Raw genomic sequence first — 18,809 nt, 5'->3', positions numbered from 1 at the left:
ACAGTGTCACTCAGTAACACGTCCCCTAGCACCCTGTGTTACTGACTGTATCTGTACTGATGTGAATCCAGGTCCCTCACAGTGTCACTCAGTCACACCTCCCCTAGCACCCTGTGTTACTGACTGTATCTGTACTGATGTTAATCTAGCTCCCTCACACTGTCACTCAGTAATCCCTCTCCCCCAGCACCCTGTGTTACTGACTGTATCTGGACTAATGTTAATCCAGCTCCCTCACACTGTCACTCACTAACTTCTCCCCCAGCACCCAGTGTTATTGACTGTATCTGTACTGATGTTAATCCAGCTCCCTCACACTGTCACTCAGTAACCACTCTCCCCCAGCACCCTGTGTTACTGACTGTATCTGTACTGATGTTAATCCAGCTCCCTCACACTGTCACTCAGTAACCCCTCTCCCCCAGCACCCTGTGTTACTGACTGTATCTGTTCTGATGATAATCCCGCTCCCTCACACTGTCACTCAGTAACCTCTCCCCCAGCACCCTGTGTTAATGACTGTATCTGTACTGATGATAATCCAGCTCCCTCACACTGTCACTCAGTAACCCCTCTCCCCCCAGCACCCTCTGTTACTGACTGTATCCGTACTGATGTTAATCCAGCTCCCTCACACTGTCACTCAGTAACCCCACTCCCCTCGCACCCTGTGTTACTGACTGTATCCGTACTGATGTTAATCCAGATCCCTCACACTGTCACTGAGTAACCCCTCTCCCCGAGCACCCTGTGTTACTGACTGTATCTGTACTGATGTTAATCCGCCTCCCTCACACTGTCACTCAGTAACGCCTCTCCCCCAGCACCCAGTGTTATTGACTGTATCTGTACTGATGTTAATCCAGCTCCCTCACACTGTCACTCAGTAACCTCTCTCCCCCAGCACCCTGTGTTACTGACTGTATCTGTACTGATGTTAATCCAGCTCCGTCACACTGTCACTCAGTAACCCCTCTCCCCCAGCACCCGCTGTTACTGACTGTATCTGTACTGATGTTAATCCAGCTCCGTCACACTGTCACTCAGTAACTCCTCTCCCCCAGCACCCTGTGTTACTGACTGTATCTGTACTGATGTTAATCCAGCTCCCTCACACTGTCACTCAGTAACCCCTCTCCCCCAGCACCCTGTGTTACTGACTGTATCTGTACTGATGTTAATTCAGCTCCCTCACACTGTCACTCAGTAACCCCTCTCCCACCAGCACCCTCTGTTACTGACTGTATCCGTACTGATGTTAATCCAGCTCCCTCACACTTTCACTCAGTAATCCCTCTCCCCCAGCACCCTGTGTTACTGACTGTATCTGTACTGATGTTAATCCAGCTCCCTCACACTGTCACTCACTCACTTCTCCCCCAGCACCCTGTGTTAATGACTGTATCTGTACTGATGTTAATCCAGTTCCCTCACACTGTCACTCAGTAACCCCTCCCCCAGCACCCTGTGTTACTTACTGTATCTGTACTGATGTTAATCCCGCTCCCTCACACTGTCACTCAGTGACCCCTCCTCCAGAACACTGTGTTACTGACTGTTTCTGTCCTGATGTTAATCCAGCTCCCTCACACAGTCACTCAGGAACCTCACCCCCGGCACCCTGTGTTACTGACTGCATCTGTACTGATGTTAATCCAGCTCCCTCACACTCTCACTCAGTAACCCCTCACCCCAGCACCCTGTGTTACTGACTGTATCTGTACTGATGCTAATCCAGCTCCCTCACACTGTCACTCAGTAGCCCCTCTCCCCTAGCACCCAGTGTTATTGACTGTATCTGTACTGATGTTAATCCAGCTCCCTCACACTGTCACTCAGTAACCCCTCTCCCCCAGCACCCTGTGTTACTGACTGTATCTGTACTGATGCTAATCCCGCTCCCTCACACTCTCACTCAGTAACCCCTCACCCCAGCACCCTGTGTTACTGACTGTATCTGTACTGATGTGAATCTAGCTCCCTCACAGTGTCACTCAGTAACACGTCCCCTAGCACCCTGTGTTACTGACTGTATCTGTACTGATGTGAATCCAGGTCCCTCACAGTGTCACTCAGTCACACCTCCCCTAGCACCCTGTGTTACTGACTGTATCTGTACTGATGTTAATCTAGCTCCCTCACACTGTCACTCAGTAACCCCTCTTCCAGCACCCTGTGTTACTGACTGTATCTGTACTGATGTTAATCCCGCTCCCTCACACTGTCACTCAGTAATCCCTCTCCCCCAGCACCCTGTATTACTGACTGTATCTGTACTGATGTTAATCCAGCTCCCTCACACTGTCACTCACTAACTTCTCCCCCAGCACCCAGTGTTATTGACTGTATCTGTACTGATGTTGATCCAGCTCCCTCACACTGTCACTCAGTAAACTCTCTCCCAGCACCCTGTGTTAATGACTGTATCTGTACTGATGTTAATCCAGCTCCCTCACACTGTCACTCAGTAACCACTCTCCCCCAGCACCCTGTGTTACTGACTGTATCTGCACTGATGCTAATCCCGCTCACTCACACTCTCACTCAGTAACCCCTCTCTCCCAGCACCCTCTGTTACTGACTGTATCCGTACTGATGTTAATTCAGCTCCCTCACACTGTCACTCAGTAACCCCTCTCCCACCAGCACCCTCTGTTACTGACTGTATCCGTACTGATGTTAATCCAGCTCCCTCACACTGTCACTCAGTAATCCCTCTCCCCCAGCACCCTGTGTTACTGACTGTATCTGTACTGATGTTAATCCAGCTCCCTCACACTGTCACTCACTAACCTCTCCCCCAGCACCCTGTATTCATGACTGTATCTGTACTGATGTTAATCCAGCTCCCTCACACTGTCACTCACTAACCTCTCCCCCAGCACCCTGTATTCATGACTGTATCTGTACTAATGTTAATCCAGCTCCCTCACACTGTCACTCAGTAACCACTCTCCCCCAGCACCCTGTGTTACTGATTGTATCTGTGCTGATGTTAATCCAGCTTGTCACACTGTCACTCAGTAACCCCTCTCCTCCAGCACCCTGTGTTACTGACTTTATCTGTTCCGATGTTAATCCCGCTCCCTCACACTGTCACTCAGTAACCTCTCCCCCAGCACCCTGTGTTAATGACTGTATCTGTACTGATGATAATCCAGCTCCCTCACACTGTCACTCAGTAACCCCTCTCCCCCCAGCACCCTCTGTTACTGACTGTATCTCTACTGATGTTAATCCAGCTCCCTCACACTGTCACTCAGTAACCCCACTCCCCTCGCACCCTGTGTTACTGACTGTATCCGTACTGATGTTAATCCAGATCCCTCACACTGTCACTGAGTAACCCCTCTCCCCGAGCACCCTGTGTTACTGACTGTATCTGTACTGATGTTAATCCGCCTCCCTCACACTGTCACTCAGTAACGCCTCTCCCCCAGCACCCTGTGTTACTGACTGTATCTGTACTGATGTTAATCCAGTTCCCTCACACTGTCACTCAGTAACCCCACCCCCAGCACCCTGTGTTACTGACTGTATCTGTACTGATGTTAATCCCGCTCCCTCACACTGTCACTCAGTGACCCCTCCTCCAGAACACTGTGTTACTGACTGTATCTGTACTGATGCTAATCCAGCTCCCTCACACTGTCACTCAGTAGCCCCTCTCCCCTAGCACCCAGTGTTATTGACTGTATCTGTACTGATGTTAATCCAGCTCCCTCACACTGTCACTCAGTAACCCCTCTCCCCCAGCACCCTGTGTTACTGACTGTATCTGTACTGATGCTAATCCCGCTCCCTCACACTCTCACTCAGTAACCCCTCACCCCAGCACCCTGTGTTACTGACTGGATCTGTACTGATGTGAATCTAGCTCCCTCACAGTGTCACTCAGTAACACGTCCCCTAGCACCCTGTGTTACTGACTGTATCTGTACTGATGTGAATCCAGGTCCCTCACAGTGTCACTCAGTCACACCTCCCCTAGCACCCTGTGTTACTGACTGTATCTGTGCTGATGTTAATCCAGCTTGTCACACTGTCACTCAGTAACCCCTCTCCTCCAGCACCCTGTGTTACTGACTTTATCTGTTCCGATGTTAATCCCGCTCCCTCACACTGTCACTCAGTAACCTCTCCCCCAGCACCCTGTGTTAATGACTGTATCTGTACTGATGATAATCCAGCTCCCTCACACTGTCACTCAGTAACCCCTCTCCCCCCAGCACCCTCTGTTACTGACTGTATCTCTACTGATGTTAATCCAGCTCCCTCACACTGTCACTCAGTAACCCCACTCCCCTCGCACCCTGTGTTACTGACTGTATCCGTACTGATGTTAATCCAGATCCCTCACACTGTCACTGAGTAACCCCTCTCCCCGAGCACCCTGTGTTACTGACTGTATCTGTACTGATGTTAATCCGCCTCCCTCACACTGTCACTCAGTAACGCCTCTCCCCCAGCACCCTGTGTTACTGACTGTATCTGTACTGATGTTAATCCAGTTCCCTCACACTGTCACTCAGTAACCCCACCCCCAGCACCCTGTGTTACTGACTGTATCTGTACTGATGTTAATCCCGCTCCCTCACACTGTCACTCAGTGACCCCTCCTCCAGAACACTGTGTTACTGACTGTATCTGTACTGATGCTAATCCAGCTCCCTCACACTGTCACTCAGTAGCCCCTCTCCCCTAGCACCCAGTGTTATTGACTGTATCTGTACTGATGTTAATCCAGCTCCCTCACACTGTCACTCAGTAACCCCTCTCCCCCAGCACCCTGTGTTACTGACTGTATCTGTACTGATGCTAATCCCGCTCCCTCACACTCTCACTCAGTAACCCCTCACCCCAGCACCCTGTGTTACTGACTGGATCTGTACTGATGTGAATCTAGCTCCCTCACAGTGTCACTCAGTAACACGTCCCCTAGCACCCTGTGTTACTGACTGTATCTGTACTGATGTGAATCCAGGTCCCTCACAGTGTCACTCAGTCACACCTCCCCTAGCACCCTGTGTTACTGACTGTATCTGTACTGATGTTAATCTAGCTCCCTCACACTGTCACTCAGTACCCCTCTTCCAGCACCCTGTGTTACTGACTGTATCTGTACTGATGTTAATCCCGCTCCCTCACACTGTCACTCAGTAATCCCTCTCCCCCAGCACCCTGTGTTACTGACTGTATCTGTACTGATGTTAATCCAGCTCCCTCACACTGTCACTCACTAACTTCTCCCCCAGCACCCAGTGTTATTGACTGTATCTGTACTGATGTTAATCCAGCTCCCTCACACTGTCACTCAGTAACCTCTCACCCAGCACCCTGTGTTAATGACTGTAGCTGTACTGATGTTAATCCAGCTCCCTCACACTGTCACTCAGTAACCACTCTCCCCCAGCACCCTGTGTTACTGACTGTATCTGCACTGATGTTAATCCAGCTCCCTCACACTGTCACTCAGTAACCTCTCTCCCCCAGCACCCTGTGTTACTGACTGTATCTGTACTGATGTTAATCCAGCTCCCTCACACTGTCACTCAGTAACCCCTCCCCCAGCACCCTGTGTTACTGACTGTATCTGTACTGATGTTAATCCAGCTCCCTCACACTGTCACTCAGTAACCTCTCCCCCTGCACGCTGTGTTACTGACTGTATCTGTACTGATGTTAATCCAGCTCCCTCACACTGTCACTCAGTCACCCCTCTCCCCCAGCACCCTGTGTTACTGACTGTATCTGTCCTGATGTTAATCCAGCTACCTCACACTATCACTCAGTAACCTCTCCCAAGCACCCTGTGTTACTGACTGTATCTGTACTGATGTTAATCCAGCTTCCTCACACTGTCACCCAGTAACCTCTCTCCCAGCGCCCTGTGTTCATGACTGTATCTGTACTGATGGTAATCCAGCTCCCTCACACTGTCACTCAGTAACCCCTCTCCCCCAGCACCCTGTGTTACTGACTGTATCTTTACTGATGTTTATCCAGCTCCCTCACACTGTCACTCAGTAACCCCGCCCCCAGCACACTGTTGTTAATCCAGCTCCCTCACAGTGTCACTCAGTAACACGTCCCCTAGCACCCTGTGTTACTGACTGTATCTGTACTGATGTGAATCCAGGTCCCTCACAGTGTCACTCAGTCACACCTCCCCTAGCACCATGTGTTACTGACTGTATCTGTACTGATGTTAATCTAGCTCCCTCACACTGTCACTCAGTAACCCCTTTCCCAGCACCCTGTGTTACTGACTGTATCTGTACTGATGTTAATCCAGCTCCCTCACATTGTCACTCAGTAACCTCTCTCCCCCTGCACGCTGTGCCACTGACTGTATCTGTACTGATGCTAATCCCGCTCCCTCACACTCTCACTCAGTAACCTCTCTCCCCCTGCACGCTGTGCCACTGACTGTATCTGTACTGATGTTAATCCAGCTCCCTCACACTGTCACTCACTAACTTCTCCCCCAGCACCCAGTGTTATTGACTGTATCTGTACTGATGTTAATCCAGCTCCCTCACACTGTCACTCAGTAACCTCTCCCCCAGCACCCTGTGTTAATGACTGTTGCTGTACTGATGTTAATCCAGCTCCCTCACACTGTCACTCAGTAACCTCTCCCCCAGCACCCTGTGTTACTGACTGTATCTGTACTGATGTTAATCCAGCTCCCTCACACTGTCACTCAGTAACCCCTCTCCCCCAGCACCCTGTGTTACTGACTGTATCTGTACTGATGTTAATCCAGCTCCCTCACACTGTCACTCAGTAACCTCTCCCCCAGCACCCTGTGTTAATGACTGTATCTGTACTGATGTTAATCCAGCTCCCTCACACTGTCACTCAGTAACCTCTCCCCCAGCACCCTGTGTTACTGACTGTATCTGTACTGATGTTAATCCCGCTCCCTCACACTGTCACTCAGTAACCTCTCCCCCAGAACCCTGTGTTACTGACTGTATCTGTGCCGATGTTAATCCGCTCCCTCACACTGTTGCTCGGTAAACCCTCTCCCGCTCGCTAGCCGGACTATTACCATGTTGAAGAAGTGATGGAGCCTGATGGTCCTGTCGATGGTGAGTCGGCACTGCTCCGCCCGTTGGATGAAGTCCGCTAGCTGCCATCTGTAACCCCGTAGCTTGTCTGTGAAAGCCCGAAGCTGCAGGGAGACGGAGGACTCCCAGTGCGCCATATCCTGGAGTAGCTCCTGTCCTTTCTGACAGTATTCCTGATCGATTGAAGCGGGGGTGGGGGTGGTGTGGGGAGTGGGAGGGAAAACAATTGTTCAGTGTGAAAAGCCGATATCCTGTTACAGCTACAACTTTCATTTATACAGCGCCTTTCAGGTTGACAAACAGCGCAGGGTGCTTTGGAAAGATAAGCCAGATCTTAGAGGAGGTGAGGCGTCAATTTATTTTGTCTCAATGCTCCTTCGGACGTTTTATCACAACAACTTGTACTTATACAGCACTTTTATTTATTTTTTATTCGTTCCCGGGATGTGGGCGTCGCTGGCCAGGCCCCCCCCCCCCCCCGGCATTTATTGCCCATCCCTAATTGCCCCTGGAGAAGGTGGTGGTGAAGCCGCCTTCTTGAACCGCTGCAGTCCGTGTGGTGAAGGTGCTCCCACAGTGCTGTTAGGGAGGGAGTTCCAGGATTGTGACCCAGTGACGGCCGATATATTCCCAAGTCGGGATGGTGTGTGACTGGGAGGGGAATGTGGAGGTGATGGTGTTTCCAGGCGCCTGCTGCCCTTGTCCTTCTAGGTGGTAGAGGTCGCGGGTTTGGGAGGTGCTGCCGAAGAAGCCTTGGCCAGTTGCAGGATGAGCTGGCACGAGCTTGACCAGCAGAATGGCCTGCTGCTATGCTGTAACTGTTCGATGATAATATCTCGTCCGAAGGACGGCATCAACAGTACAGCGCTCCCTCGGCCCTCCAGTCTCCGGAGTGGGGGCTCAGATCCTCGACCTTCAGAGTCGGTGGGTGGTGGAGTGGGGCTAATTGGGACAGAGTAAAACTGACGGAGCTAAGCTAACACAGCCAAGAGGTGATGTAGATTTGGAGACTCTAACATGGTGATGGCTCTGAGTGTTGGTGCACACCCGGGTGGCCAAGGAAAGAATGTGGAGCACGTTAAGAGTTCCATCTATGATATCACCGTCGCTAACTTCCTGCCGCGCCTGCTTACCAGTGCCGTGTGGTTGAAGTCTCGAAACTCCTGTTGTCTCTTCCGGAGAGCAGGGAGTGAGTCTCCCATTTCCTCACTCTTGTCCAGCTGTGGTTGTCCCACGTTTCTGAACCAGTCACTTACCTGAGGAGGGGGGGGGCGTGGGGAAAGGTGGGAAATAAAACATGAAATGATGAATGTAACAGGCCTGATTGAAGTCAAGAAGAAAAGTTTTTGTGCACATGTCTGTGTGTGCACGTGTGTGTGAGTTGTTGCACGGGTGTTTGGGTGTGCACGTGTATGTGTGTGCAATTGTCTGTGTCAGTGGGTGCACGGGTGTATGGGTATGCACGTATCTGTGTGTGAGTGTGTTTGTGTGTGCACGTGTCTGTGTGCGAGTGTGTGTGAATGTGTGCACGTGTCAGTGTATGAGTGTGCATGGGTGTGTGAGAATGTGTCAGTGTGTGCACGTGTCTGTGTGCGAGTGTGTGCACGTGTCTGTGTGTGAGTGTGCATGTGTCAGTGTATGAGAGTGTGCATGGGTGTGCACGTGTATGTGTGTGGGAGTGTGTTAGTGTGTGCATGTGTCAGTGTGTGAGTGTGTTGGTGTATGTGTGTGCACGTGTATGTGTGTGAGAGTGCGTATGTGTGTGCACATATCAGTGTGTGAGAGTGTGTATGTGTGTGCATGGGTGTGCATGTGTATGTGCGTGAGTGTGTATGTGTGTGCACGTGTATGTGTGTGAGTGTGTATGTGTGTGCACGTGTCTGTGTGTGAGATGTATGTGTGTGCACGTATCAGTGTGTAAGAGTGTGTATGTGTGTGCATGGGTGTGCACATGTATGTGCATGAGAGTGTATGTGTGTGCACGTGTCAGTGTTTGAGAGTGTGTTAGTGTGTGCATGGGTGTTTGGGTGTGCACGTTTCAGTGTGCTCTCGTACCAGTGTGTGCACGGGTGTGTGTGTGTGTGTGCACGTGTCTGTGTGTGAGAGTGTTTATGTGAGTGCACGTGTCAGTGTGAGAGTCTGTATGTTTGTGTGTACATGGGTGTGCACGTGCCAGTGTGCGCACGGGTGTGTGTGTGTGAGAATGTGTCAATGTGTGCAGGTGCCTGTGTGTGCACTGGTGTTCGGCTGTGTACGTGTTTGTGTGTGTGTGTGTGTGCGCGCACAAGTGTTTGAGTGTGTACATGTGTGTATGTGTGCACGAGTGTTTGGGTCTGCACGTACCATTGTGTGCATGTGTGTGTGCAAGTGTGTCAATGAATGCATGGGTGTGTGTTTGAGTGTGCACACGGGTGTTTTAGTATCTGTCTGAATGTTTACGCGATTTCGGAAATGCACGTGTTTGTACATGTGTGCACGCGTGCCTATAGATCACTGGTTATCTCCATAATCTATAGATCGGGACCTATCCTGATTCCTGGCTAGATTTGTGGTCAATTGTTTATTACCTGCCTCTGCGTCCGAAAGATTCCCGACTATATCTGTATTCTATAAATTATTGTCTGCCTCTGCATCCTGTCGATTCCTGACTCGATCTTTATCCCATAGATTATCCAGCTCTGCGTCCAGTAGATTCCTGACTTGATCTATCTAGTCCAATGTATCTAATTCTATACATTATTGTCCAGTTCTTTGTCCTATAGATTCCCGGCTAGCTCTGTATTCTATAGATTATCAGCGAGAGACCATCAGCGGCAGGTCGGGGCCATAAAAGGAGCAGCGTGGAGGCCTACTACTCCAGGGAGCAGTGTGAGCTGGTGCAGGAGGGCAACAGCAGCAAAGAGTGACGTCAACAAGGTCCAGGTCGGTGATTGGAGCGTGGGCAGATACAGCAGGAGCGGCGAGGTTGGGGCGAAGGAGCGGCGAGAGAATGTGAAGGGACGTGACCGGGGCCCAGGAGAGGCGTGAGTTCGGGGCCCAGAAGAGCCGAGGGCCCAGGGGCAGTGCAGGCCCAGCCCACACTGTGCAATATGTGTGCGCGCACTAGGTCTGTGCAGCAGAGCAGGTCTCCAGTCGTCCTGGTTAACCCTTGCCACTGGACCAAGACCTCGCTCTGTCGAGCCCGTGTGGTGGCTGGTGTGCAACGGTCACCCCACGTTAAACAAACCCACCCACAGGCATCTTCCACCCTTCAGGATGTAGTTCGGGTTCTTCATTGAAACACCCGTGAACTCATCCCTTTTTTTAGGCGTGGAAGCAAGTCATCCTCGTCTTGAGGGACTGCCGATGATGATGATGAGATTATCAAGTTCTCTAACCTATTGATTCCTCAGTAGCTCTATAATTTCCTGACTAGATCCATCTCCTATAGATCAGTCCATTTCTTTATCCCACAGATTCCTCATAGATCCTGCATGCGATAGGTTATTGGCCGAATCTGTATCCTAACTATTCCTGGCTAGCTCCATAGCCTATAGATTCCTGGTCAGTTATGATTCCCATAGATTACTGACTTGAAAAAAGGAAAAAAAAGAACACGCATTGATATGAAGTACTTTTTGAAGATCACTGTTCTAATCTAGGGGATACACGGCAGCCAATTTGCACACATTAAGTTCCCACAAACAATAATGTGATAACGGCCAGTTAATCTGTTTTAGGTGTTGGTTGAGGAATAAATATTGTCCAGGGCACTATAGAGAGCTCCCCTGCTTGCCTTCAAAACAGCGCCATGGGATGTTTTACGTCTAGCTGAGAGGGCAAGCGGGGCCTCGGTGTAACGTCTCATCCAAACGACAACACTCAGAGAGTGCGGCGCTCCCTCAGCTCTGCGCCGAGAGTGTCAGTTTAGGTTTTGTGCACAAGTCCTTGGTGTGGGACTTGAGTCCACGGCCTTCCATCTCAAGAGGCGAGAGTGAGACAGAATCCCAGACAGGAATCTGCTTTAAAACAGCAAAAGCGATCCCCTGTCGATGCACAGCCGGTTGGGTAGCTCCACACCCCTGAGGTCGACCTACCTTTCTCCACCACATTCCCTGGCACGAGAGCCTTCTCCTCCATGCCAGATTTTCCATGCTTTCCTCCCCGCTCTCCTACTCTGCTGTAACCATTTACACCTCCTCTGGGTCCATTTTCTCTTGTTCTATTTCTTGTGTATCTGTAAAGCATGCACTCCCATGTTCCGCCACCAGGGAGCGCATCCCCTGAAGTCCCAAGGGATCCCAGCATCCCTTGGGAGCACTGTATATAAGCCGGCCCCTAAGGCTTGTTCCTCACTCTGGAATGTCTTAGTAAAGACTGAGGTCACTGTTACTTTAACCTCCCTGTGTGCAGTCTCATCTGTGTTAGGAACACAACAACTGGCGACGAGTATACGAATCCAACGCAAAGATGCAACAAACTGTGGGCATCCTGGAGAAGTTCTCGGAGGGTGAGGACTGGGAAGCCTATGTCGAACGGCTAGACCAGTACTTTGTAGCCAACGAGCTGGACAGAGAAGGAAGCGCTGCAAAAAGGAGAGCGGTCCTCCTCACAGTCTGCGGAGCACCAACCTACATCCTCATGAAGAATCTTCTGGCTCCGGTGAAACCCACAGATAAGTCGTATGAGGAGCTGTGCACACTGGTTCGGGAGCATCTTAACCCAAGGGAGAGTGTGCCGATGGCGAGGTATCGGTTCAATACGTTCCAGCGATCTGAAGGTCAGGAAATGGCGAGTTACGTCGCCGAGCTAAGGTGACTTGCAGGACAATGTGAGTTTGATGGCTACCTGGAGCAGATGCTCAGAGACTTTTTTGTACTGGGCATTGGCCACGAGACCATCCGACGAAAACTTTTGACTGTAGAGACACCGACCCTCAGTAAGGCCATTGCGATAGCACAGGCGTTTATGTCCACCAATGATAACACCAAACAAATCTCTCAGCACACAAGTGCTAGCAATGTTCATAAATTAACTGGAACTGTGTTTGCGAGCAGAAACGTACAGGGCAGAAACCACGAGTCTGCAACTGCCAGCAGGCCTCAGGTGACCCAGATGACTCAGAGTCCGCAACAAAGGATGAGTACAAGGCAATTCACACCTTGTTGGCGTTGTGGAGGCTTCCATTCAGCCTATTCATGCCACTTCAAAGGGTATGTTTGCAAGAGCTGTGGAAAAATGGGGCACCTCCAACGAGCTTGCAGACGAGCTGCAAGCTCTGCAAAACCTGCTAACCACCATGTGGCAGAGGAAGATCGGTCCATGGTGGATCAAAGCAATTTCGAGCCTCAGAGAGAGGAAGCAGATGCTGAAGTACACGGGGTGCACACATTTTCGACGCAATGTCCACCTATAATGCTAAATGTAAAATTGAATGGCTTACCCATAGCCATGGAACTGGACACTGGCGCTAGCCAATCCATCATGATTAAAAAGATGTTTGACTGTGGTGCAACAAGGCACTCAGACCAGCCCTGAGCCCCATCCACACGAAACTGAGAACGTACACCAAAGAGCTCATCAGTGTCCTGTGCCACTCTGGATTGTCGTCGGCGATGGCCTCACACTGCTTGGAAGGAACTGTCTAGGCAAAATCCACTGGAACTGGGATGACATCCGAGCGCTATCGCATGTCGATGAGGCCTCATGTACCCAGGTTCTTAACAAATTTCCTTCCCTTTTTGAGCCAGGCATTGGAAACTTTTCCGGGGCGAAGGTGCGGATCCACTTGGTCCCAGAGGCATGACCCATTCACCACAAGGCGCGAGCGGTACCTCACATGATGAGGGAGAGAGTGGAAATCGAGCTGGACAGGCTGCAACGCAAATGTGTGCAACACAACTCCCTTGTGGAATTCAGTGAGTGGGCCAGCCCGATTGTTTCAGTACTCAAAAGTGATGGCACGGTCAGGATTTGCGGCGATTATAAAGTAACTATTAATTGTTTATCGCTACAGGACCAATACCCGCTACCTAAGGCAGACGACCTATTTGCGACGCTGGCAGGAGGCAAGACATTCACCAAGCTCGACCTGACTTCGGCCTTCATGACGCAGGAGCTGGAGGAGTCTTCGAAGGGCCTCACCTGCATCAACACGCACAAGGGACTGTTCATCTACAACAGATGCCTGTTTGGAATTCGGTTGGCTGCAGCGATCTTCCAGAGAAACATGGAGAGCCTACTCAAGTCGATACCACGCACGGTGGTTTTTCAGTATGACATATTGGTCACGGGTCGGGACACCGTCGAGCACCTACAAAACCTGGAGGAGGTTCTCCAGAGACTGGATCGCGTAGGGCTGCAGCTGAAGAGGTCGAAGTGCGTCTTCCTGGCAACAGAAGTGGAATTTTTGGGGAGAAAGATCGAGGCGGACAGCAATCGGCCCACAGATGCCAAGACAGAGGCTATCAGGAATGCGCCCAGGCCACAGAACGTCACGGAGCTGCGATCGTTCCTGGGACTCCTCAACTATTTTGGTAACTTGCTACCAGTGTTAAGCACCCTCTTAGAGCCCCTACATGTGTTATTGCGCAACGGTGAGAATTGGGTATGGGGAAAAAACCAAGTAATTGCTTTTGAGAAAGCCAGAAACATTTTATGCTCCAACAAGCTACTTGTATTGTATAACCCGTGTAACAGACTTGTGCTAGCATGTGACGCGTCGTCGTACGGAGTCGGGTGTGTATTACAACAAGCTAACGTTGCGGGGATGTTGCAACCTGTTGCCTATACCTCCAGGAGCTTGTCTAAGGCCGAGAGGGCCTACAGCATGATTGAGAAAGAGGCATTAGCGTGTGTATTCGGGGCAAAGAAAATGCATCAGTACCTGTTTGGCCTCAAATTTGAGCTGGAAACCGATCACAAGCCCCTCATATTCCTGTTCGCTGAAAACAAGGGGATAAATACTAATGCCTCAGCCCGCATACAAAGGTGGGCACTCGCACTATCAGCGTATAACTATACCATCCGCCACAGGCCAGGCACCGAGAACTGTGCGGATGCTCTCAGTCGGCTACCACTGCCCACCGCGGGGGTGGAAATGGCGCAGCCTGTAAACTTGTTGATGGTGGCGCAGCCCGCAGACTTGTTGATGGTCATGGAAGCGTTTGAAAATGATAAATCACCTGTCACGGCTCGGCAGATTAGGACTTGGACCTGCCAAGATCCTCTGCTGTCCCTAGTAAAAAACTGCGTACTGCATGGGAGCTGGGCCAGCATCCCCGTTGAAATGCAAGAGCTAATCAAGCCGTTCCAGCGGCGAAAGGATGAGCTGTCCATTCAGGCAGACTGCCTGTTGTGGGGTAACCGCGTAGTGCTACCCAAAAAGGGCAGGGAGACGTTCATCTCGGATCTCCACAGCACAGACCCGGGTATAGTAATGATGAAAGCGATAGCCAGATCCCACGTGTGGTGGCCTGGTATCGACTCTGACTTAAGAGTCCTGTGTACGGCAATACAGCGTGTGTGCTCAATTGAGCAACGCGCCCAGAGAGGCACCACTAAGTTTGTGGTCCTGGCCCTCCAGACCATGGTCGAGGATCCATGTCGACTATGCGGGCCCGTTTCTCGGTAAAATGTTCCTGGTGGTGGTGGATGCTTTTTCAAAATGGATTGAATGTGAAATAATGTCGGGAAGCATAGCCACCGCCACCATTGAAAGCCTGAGGGCCATGTTTGCCACCCATGGCCTGCCTGACATACTGGTCAGTAACAATGGGCCATGTTTCACCAGTGCCGAATTTAAAGAATTCATGACCCGCAATGGGATCAAACATGTCACCTCGGCCCCGTTTAAACCAGCCTCCAATGGGCAGGCAGAGCGGGCAGTACAAACCATCAAACAGAGCCTTAAACGAGTCACAGAAGGCTCATTCCAAACCCGCCTGTCCCGAGTACTGCTCAGCTACCACACGAGACCCCACTCGCTCACAGGGGTGCCCCTGGCTGAGCTACTCATGAAAAGGACGCTTAAAACCAGACTCTCGCTGGTTTACCCCAACCTACATGATCAGGTAGAGAGCAGGCGGCAGCAACAAAATGTAAACAATGGTTGCACCACTGTGTCACGGGAAATTGATCTGAATGACCCTGTGTATTTGCTAAACTATGGACATGGTCCCAAGTGGATCGTGGGCACGGTGATAGCTAAAGAAGGGAGTAGGGTGTTTGTAGTCAAACTAGACAATGGACAAATTTGCAGAAAGCACCTGGACCAAACGAGGCTGCAGTTCACAGACTGCCCTGAACAACCCACAGCACACACCACCTTTTTCAAGCCCACAACAAACACCCAAAGGATCAACGACACCACCCCGGACCAGGAAATCGAACCCATCATAACCAACAGCCCAGCAAGGCCAGGCTCACCCAGCAGCCCTGCAGGGCCCACAACACGCCAGCCCAGCGAGGGCACAGCCAACACACCAGAACAGACATTTGTACCGAGGCGGTCCACCAGGGAAAGAAAGGCTCCTGACCGCCTCACCTTGTAAATAGTTTTCACTTTGACTTTGGGGGGGGGGGGGGGGTGGGGGGGAGTGATGTTGTGTATCTGTAAAGCATGCACTCCCATGTTCCGCCACCAGGGAGCTCATCCCCTGAAGTCCCAAGGGATCCCAGCATCCCTTGGGAGCACTGTATATAAGCTGGCCCCTAAGGCCTGTTCCTCACTCTGGAGTGTCTTAATAAAGACTGAGGTCACTGTTACTTTAACCTCCCTGTGTGCCATCTCATCTGTGTTAGGGACACAATACTATTACCATCCCTTTTGCCTTCCACCATCATAGAAACATAGAAAATAGGTGCAGGAGTCGGCCATTCGAGCCTGCACTGCCATTCAATAAGATCATGGCTGATCATTCACCTCAGTATCCCTTTCCTGCTTTCTCTCCATACCCCTTTTGTCAGTCAACCATTCCTGCCCTCTTCCCCTTCACAGACCTTCCCATTTATGCTTTCTGTCCACCCCCTGTCCCCTGCATCTGTACCTGCCTAAAAGCGGTTCATATGAACAGGAGGAGGACATTCAGCCCCTCGAGCCTATTCCGCCGTGCAATTAGATCAGGACTGACCTGTGTTTTAACTCCATCTATCCACCTTGGTTCCGTGGCTCTTAATACATATGGCTAAAATAAAATCCATCAATGTCAGGCTTGAAAATTTCAATTCACCCCCCCCCCGCTCAACAGCCTTTTGGGGGGGAAGAGAGAGTTGCAGGTTTCATAGTATCAATGCATAATGAAGGAGGCCCATTCGGCCCATCGTGCCTGTGCCGGTTCTCTGAAAGAGCTCCCCTTCCCGGCATCACCCCTGAACAACCTGGCTCTAATTTTAAGGTTGTGCCTCCCACCTTGTTGTGCCCCCTTCATCCCAAACATCTTCCGCTTCTGATGAAAGCTTATGGAGCTGAAACGATAGCTTTCGCTTTCAAAAAAGTGTGAGGTGATACATTTTGGCAGGAAGAATGAGGAGAGGCACTATCAACTAAAATTCTAAAGGGGGATCATGAACAGAGAGACCCAGGGGTATATGGACTCAAATTGTTAAGTGGCAGGGCAGGTTGAGAAAGCGGTTTAAAAAGCCTACAGGATACTGGCCTTCATAAATAGAGGCACAGAGTACAAAAGCAAGACGTGATGATGAACCCTTATAGAACACTGGTTTGGCCACAACTGGAGTATTGTGTCTAATTCTTTACCGCACTTTAGGAAGGATGTGAAGGCCTTAGAGAGGGCGCAGAAAAGATTTACGAGAATGGTTCCAGGGATGAGGGACTTCAGTTACGGGGAGAGACTGGAGAAGCTGGGGTTGTTCTCCTTGGAGCAGAGGAGGTTGAGAGAAGATTTGATCGAGGTGTTCAGAATCGTCAGGGGTCTGGACAGAGTAGAGAGAGAGAAACTGTTCCCATTGGTGGAAGGGTCGAGAACCAGAGGGCACAGGTTTAAGGTGATTGGCAGAAGAACCAAAGGCTACATAAGGGGCAACCTTTTTAAGCAGCGAGTGGTTAGGATCTGGAATGCGCTGCCTGAAAGGGTGGAGGAGGCAGACTCAATCGTGGCTTTCAAAAGGGAGTTGGATAAGTACATAGAAACATAGAAAATAGGTGCAGGAGTCGGCCATTCGGCCCTTCGAGCCTGCACCACCATTCAATAAGATCATGGCTGATCATTCCCTCAGTACCCCTTTCCTGTTTTCTCTCCATACCCCTTGATCCCTTTAGCCGTAAGGGCCGTATCTAACTCCCTCTTGAATACATCCAGTGAACTGGCATCAACAACTCTCTGCGGTAGAGAATTCCACAGGTTAACAACTCTCTGAGTGAAGAAGTTTCTCCTCATCTCAGTCCTAAATGGCCTACCCCTTATCCTAAGACTGTGTCCCCTGGTTCTGGACTTCCTCAACATCGGGAACATTCTTCCCGCATCTAACCTGTCACATCAGAATCGTATACGTTTCTATGAGATCCCTTCTCATCCTTCTAAACTCCAGTGTATAAAGACCCAGTTGATCCAGTCTCTCCTCCTATGTCAGTCCCGCCATCCCTGGAATCAGTCTGCTGAACCTTCGTTGCACTCCCTCAATAGCAAGAACGTCCTTCCTCAGATTAGGAGACCAAAACTGAACACAATATTCCAGGTGAGGCCTCACTAAGGCCCTGTACAACTGCAGTAAGACCTCCCTGCTCCTATTCTCAAATCCCCTAGCTATGAAGACCAACATGCCATTTGCTTTCTTCACCGTCTGCTGTACCTGTATGCCAACTTTCAATGACTGATGAACCATGACACCCAGGTCTTGTTGCACCTCCCCATTTTCCTAATCTGCCGCCATTCAGATAATATTCTGCCTTCATGTTTTTGCCACCAAAATGGATAACCTCACATTTATCCACATTATACTGCACCTGCCATGCATTTGCCCACTCACCTAACCTGTCCAAGTCACCCTGCAGCCTCTTAGCATCCTCCTCACAGCTCACACCGCCACCCAGTTTAGTGTCATGAAAGAATAAAATTTGCAGGGCTACGGGAAAAGGGTGGGGGAGTGAGACTAGCTGAAGTGCGCTTGCAGGGAGCCGGCACGGGCTCGACAGGCCGAATGGCCTCATTCTGCGCTGTAACCGTTCTATGATTCTCTCTCCACAGATGTTGCCTGACCTGCCGAGTGTTTTCAGCATTTACTATTTTAATTTCAGATTATCAGCTTCTGCAGTGTTCTGCTTTTGCAGTAGTTGACCCTGAGCATTTACAGGAAACCTTGAAATTATCAAAATAAATAAATAAAACTTTCAAAAAAATGTATTCGTTCCTGGGATAAGAGCATCGCTGGCAAGGCTGGCATTTATTGCCCATCCCTAATTGCCCTCGAGAAGGTGGTGGTGAGCAGCCTTCTTGAACCACTGCAGTCCGTGTGGTGAAGGTACTCCCACAGTGGCTTTGTCATAGCAGTTTGATGCAACCGAGTGACTTGCTGGGCCATTTCAGAGTCAGCCACATTTATGTGGGTCTGGAGTCACATACAGGCCAGACTGGGTAAGGACTGCAGATTTCCTTCCCCAAAAAGGACAAAGTGAACCAGTTGGGTTTTTACTGACAATCCAGTGGTTTTACCATCACTGATACTAGCTTTTTAATTCCAGATTTATTTAATTATCTAAATTTAAATTCCCTCAGGTGCTGTGGTGGGATTTGAACC

General features: G+C 50.4%; 1 protein-coding gene across 1 annotated transcript in view; it reads right to left on the bottom strand.

The window, feature by feature from the left end:
- The window catches only part of LOC139235686 (uncharacterized), a 161,331-nt gene that overhangs the window by 45,044 nt on the left and 97,478 nt on the right, over window positions 1–18,809 (bottom strand). The window contains exons 12-13 of the mRNA XM_070866725.1: window positions 8,210–8,332; window positions 7,058–7,249 (exon numbers count right to left, since the gene is read on the bottom strand). Of these exons, the coding sequence (XP_070722826.1) occupies window positions 7,058–7,249; window positions 8,210–8,332 (315 nt within the window). The remainder of the gene's footprint in view (window positions 1–7,057; window positions 7,250–8,209; window positions 8,333–18,809) is intronic.

This window comes from Pristiophorus japonicus, chromosome 23 (assembly GCF_044704955.1).
Source record: "Pristiophorus japonicus isolate sPriJap1 chromosome 23, sPriJap1.hap1, whole genome shotgun sequence".
Lineage (NCBI taxonomy): Eukaryota > Metazoa > Chordata > Chondrichthyes > Pristiophoridae > Pristiophorus > Pristiophorus japonicus.
Note: the sequence above shows the minus strand (reverse complement) of the source record. Positions and strands in the feature narration are given on the sequence as shown.